Genomic DNA, 5,134 nt, shown 5'->3' with positions numbered 1-5,134 from the left:
ATCACCATCTTCTGCATCACTCACACTGGAAGCTGTAGACCAGAGCTATTCCTATTCGACCATCTTGGCATTGTTATAAATGACAATGATAATCTTTAGTATTTGAATAATAATACTGCACTTTGGAAGTTATTGTAAAATGGTTGATTGCACGATTGTTATGAGAGTAAAAATTGAGAGCAACATAAATGTTTCCATGGTCAAATGGTCAAATAAATACTTCTTATAAAAGTGTATACATTATCACACTATTAAGTTAGTAATTTATGTATGGAAAGTATGGCAACATAAGAATAATTGCTCTAAAAATTCTGTCAAGACCAGAATACAAAATGATATTATATGATTATTCAATTATAACTATGCTATGAACAAAGACTTGAAATAGAAAAATTATAAAATTCTATGTTAGAATTATGCAATTTTTTTTCAAATAATGATTTTAGAAAAAGTGCACTAAGGAATTTGGGACATATATGTGAAAAGACACATATGATTAAAGAAAACATGCCTACTTAGGTCATAGGCATCTTAGAAGATTTATATAAGTAGAGCATTTATAGGCAGAGAAGCTCAGTATTGTAATGGGATAAGTTTAAGCGTACAGTAAAAAGAATAATGGATAGTTTCCTGAGCTCAAGTACACTAATCTCAAGATATTTTCATACCTGTTACATCATGACCATCAGTGAGTTGACATCTTGAACACAGGCGGCATAAGTAAAAGGTTGTCAAACTAGATTTTTTTGTAAAGAATATTTCATCCAAGATACTGAAGGCATCACAGATAATGGACAAAAAAATCAGTGAACTGAATGAGGAGATCTTTTTCAGGGAGGATGCTCCAACAGTATTAGCACTTAATTATATTGGAACAGTGTTTTTCTGATTGCAAAGCACAGAGATAAAATGCATAATATATGAAATATGTGTGTGAATACGTGTGGGTATAAAATCTTTCTTAATTCTGAAAATTCAGGAAATGGTAGGGCAAATTTTTGCACTATATTTTTTATATTATGAAGGCTAAGTTTCAAAGCAGTGGTCACTTGTCCAAGGAAAAAACAAGTTCAACAGTTATCACTCTAGGTAGAAATAAAAATTTGTGAAGGACATTTATTTTTGACTCCCAAAATGTGAAAGCTTTGGTCTAATCCAGTGAATCTCTAAATCAATGGTTAAATCCTGAAGAGGCCTGGGCATTTGAAGATTTATAATGTTCCTAGGGGATTCTGGTTCCTCCTAAAGAAAGCTGGAGGTAACAGAGCATGTACTAGGACAAAGGAATTCAGAGGCAAGCCCATGGATTTCCCCAAGATGTCATTTATTTTCTTCTCTCTGAAGATTAAACACTTGTTAACTGCATCCTACATCCAGCCACTAATATGGTGATGAATACCAGTGTGACTGAATTCACTCTGTTTGGGCTGACACAGGATGCTGGAAAGCAGAAGGCAATATTTGGAATCTTCTTGATTCTTTACCTTGCAACTCTGTTGGGGAACTTTCTCATCGTGGTGACTATTAAAACAAGCCAGACCCTTGGGTGTCCCATGTACTTTTTTCTGTTCTACCTGTCCTTTGCTGATGTTTGCTTCTCTACAACCACAACCCCCAGATTGATTGTGGATGCCCTTTCTCAGAAGAAGACCATTTCCTACAATGAGTGTATGACTCAGGTCTTTGCAGCCCATTTCTTTGGGTGCATGGAGATTTTTGTGCTCATCCTAATGGCCTTTGATCGCTATGTAGCCATTTGTAAGCCCTTGCGATACACAACTATCATGAGCCGGCATGTCTGCGGTGTGTTGGTGATTCTGGCCCGGGTGGGGTCTTGCATGCATTCTTCAGCACAAATTTTCCTGGTTTTGAGACTGCCTTTCTGTGGCCCAAATGTGATTGATCATTATTTCTGTGATTTGCAGCCCTTGCTGAAACTTGCCTGCATGGACACTTATGTGATAAATTTGCTAGTTGTGTCTAATAGTGGGGCCATCTGCATGGTGAGTTTCATAATCCTGCTTATCTCCTATATTATCATCTTATATTTTCTGAGAAACCACAGTGCAGAAGGAAGGCGAAAAGCACTTTCCACATGTACATCCCACTTTATCGTGGTTGTCATATTTTTTGGTCCATGTATATTTATATACACACGTCCACCAACCACCTTTCCAATAGACAAAATGGTGGCTGTGTTTTATACAATTGGGACACCTTTACTTAACCCTCTGATCTATACATTGAGGAATGCAGAAGTGAAAAATGCCATGAAAAAATTATGGTGTAGCAAAATACGACATTAGTTAATAAATGATATGTGCCTATTTCTTTAACCATTTAGTTTTCATTGCATGAACTAGAAAGTATTTTTGTTTGGAAATAAACAACCAAGATATGTGTGTGTGTATACATGTAAGTGTGTATAGGTGTGTGCAAATGTATATATGTGTATATGCCTACCGTATGCTGAGATGATTGCATTACAATATGATTCCTTAAAGCTCATAATCATTTTGGCCAACCTGTGAAGGTCCTTATTTGAATTTCATCCACATTTTTCCATTTTCCCATGGTAACTTTGCTTCCTGTACATTTTTTTTAAAGAAATGTACTGACTAATGACAGAATAATTGTGTGTGTGTGTGTGTGTATACGTGTACATGTACATGTACCAGTTCCTTTTCCAGATTTGATTCTAATAACTTATGAATGTGGTTATAAGAACTAATCCATAGGTTACTGGGAGCTTGTAGAATCAAAGTCGTCTTGGCCATTGGGGGATTAGAGAGGATACTCCCAGGAAATACTACTCTGGAAATCTGTGCCAAACCCTGCCTCACTGAGGATGTCTATCAACATTGACGGACCCTCAAACTCCAATAAAAGCTGGAAAATTCAGTGAAAACCTAGACCCTTAATGGAAAATCTCTCAAGATTATTTGGTATCAAATAGACATTGTATTCATCCATTCAGGCTGCTATAACGAAATACTATAAACTGGGTAGCCTACAAACAACAGATATTTATTTCTCAAAGTCCTGGAGGCTGGGAAGTTCAAGGTCAAGATGTCATCAGCAGATTCCATGTCCAGTGAGGGACACCTTTCTGATTCACAGTTTGCTGTCTTTTCACTATAAACTTAGCTGGATGAAGGGACAAGAGTCTCTCCCTGGAGCCTATTTTATAAGGGCACTAAACACTTCCCAAAGGCCACACCTCCTGATACCACTACTTTGGGGGTTAGAATTTCAACATATTTCAACATACAAATTTTTGGGAGACATAGACATTTAGACCATAGAGGGCATAGAGTAATTTGGACACACATTATAATTCCACATCTATTGTGTCTAGTCAAAATTTTACTTTTAACATCTTGTTACATAAAAAATGTGAATTCATAAATAACTTACATCAACACTGGAATTCAGAATAATTTGTTTTCATTTATAAATGGATTGTACTTTATTCCAATTTGAGAAACATTTGTTTGCACTCATATAAAAGATTTTTATTGACCACAGTTTGTACAATTAAACTTTATTTGTAAGCAGGAAAAACTTCCAAGTGAATTAAACAGACTGACTTCAGGAAGGAGTAATGAGGACATGGGGAAGGAGAATCATGCCAAGTATAGGAGAAGGGCAAGAATAGGAGGTCTGAAAATCAATCTATTATTGATCAGGTAAGTGGGAAGAAGAAGAAATCACAAAGTAACTTCATGAGAGATCCAAGACAGTGCCTATAAAATCCTTTTGTGATTTTATAGGGGTGAGGGGAGGCATTTTAAATTCCCCATCTCTACACCTATGTCTGAGGTTTCTTGCATAAAGAAATGAACCTCAGAATCATGGTTAGTGTTGAAGTAATTTTGGCAACAGTCACTTCAAATAGCTGGGTGACCAAGGGGCTATATAGAACCAAGAGGATAACAGCCAGTCATAGAGTCCTGTGAACCCTGCAGAAATCACTTACGTTTCTCCTTTCTCTACCCTCTGAGTCAGAAGGACAGGATCTACATCAAAAGTTATAATGCCAGTACAGTAGACCCTTGAACATTGTGGGAGTTGGGGTGCCCACCCTCCCTGCAACACACAGTTGAAAATCCACATGTAACTTTTGACTCTCCCAAAACTTGACTGCTAACAGCCTACTGTTGACTGGAAGACTTACTGATAACATGAAGTCAAATAACACATATTTTGTATGCTATATGTATTATATACTATATTCTTACAATAAAATAAGCTAGAGAAAAAGAAAATGTTTTTAATAAAATCATAAGGAACAGAAAATATACTTACCATTCTTTAAGTGGAAGTGGATTATCGTAAAGATTTTCATCCTTGTCATCTTCAGGTTTAGTAAGCTGTGGAAGAAGAGGAAGAGGAGGAGTTGGTCTTTTTGTCACAAGGTTGGCGGAAGCAGAAAAAAATCCACCTATACGTTGACTTGAACAGTTCAAATCTGTGTTGCTCAAGGGCCAACTGTATTTTAGTAAGTAGAACTCGGCTAAGGAATAATAAGTGTTTTGAATCCTAACTTACCATGAACCTCTAGGCTGGACTGCCGTATAAAAACTCTATCAGGCTGGCTGTGGTGGCTCATGTCTGTAATCTCAGTGCTTTGAGAGGCCAAGGCAGAAAGATTGTTTGAGCCCAGGAGTTGGAGGTTGAAGTGAGCTATGATCCTGCTACTGCACTCCAGCCTGGGTGACAGTGAGATCCTGTCTCTAAAAAATTACAATATTTAAATATATAAAAACTCTATGAGTAGAGAAGATATTTTCTTAAGCAGCAATTGCAGCAAAATTACTGAGATTGCATTTTATATGTGTCAGATACTCTTCCTGAAACAATCACTGTTTCCAAAAAGACAGGATTATCTGATTTCCAAAACCCAGGTCATATGCCCACACTTGAAGCATAGGTAGAGGCACCAATCGAACTAACCATGTGATCTGAGAATAGAAGGGTGTGCCTATTATGAAAAATAGGAAATGGATTGGGCACGGTGGCTCACACCTGTAATCCCAGCACTCTGGGAGGCCGAGGTGGGCAGATCACGAGGTCAGGAGATCAAGACCATCCTGCTTAACACGGTGAAACCCCATCTCTCCTGAAAATACAA

At 37.3% G+C, this 5,134-nt stretch overlaps 1 protein-coding gene across 1 annotated transcript; it reads left to right on the top strand.

The window, feature by feature from the left end:
- The first annotated feature begins 1,385 nt into the window (after nucleotides 1-1,385).
- Nucleotides 1,386-2,306, top strand: LOC129488584 (olfactory receptor 4C11-like). Its single transcript, XM_055290985.2, has one exon. It carries the CDS (start codon nucleotides 1,386-1,388, stop codon nucleotides 2,304-2,306), a length of 921 nt encoding a protein of 306 aa, XP_055146960.2.
- Nucleotides 2,307-5,134: the final 2,828 nt, after the last annotated feature.

Source organism: Symphalangus syndactylus, chromosome 1 (assembly GCF_028878055.3).
Source record: "Symphalangus syndactylus isolate Jambi chromosome 1, NHGRI_mSymSyn1-v2.1_pri, whole genome shotgun sequence".
NCBI classification, from domain to species: Eukaryota; Metazoa; Chordata; class Mammalia; order Primates; family Hylobatidae; genus Symphalangus; species Symphalangus syndactylus.
This window is presented reverse-complemented; position numbering and strand designations above follow the sequence as displayed.

Coding starts and splice junctions, on each gene's coding strand:
- LOC129488584 (XM_055290985.2), top strand. CDS start 1,386: ATGGTGATGAATACCAGTGTGACTGAATTCACTCTGTTTGGGCTGACA.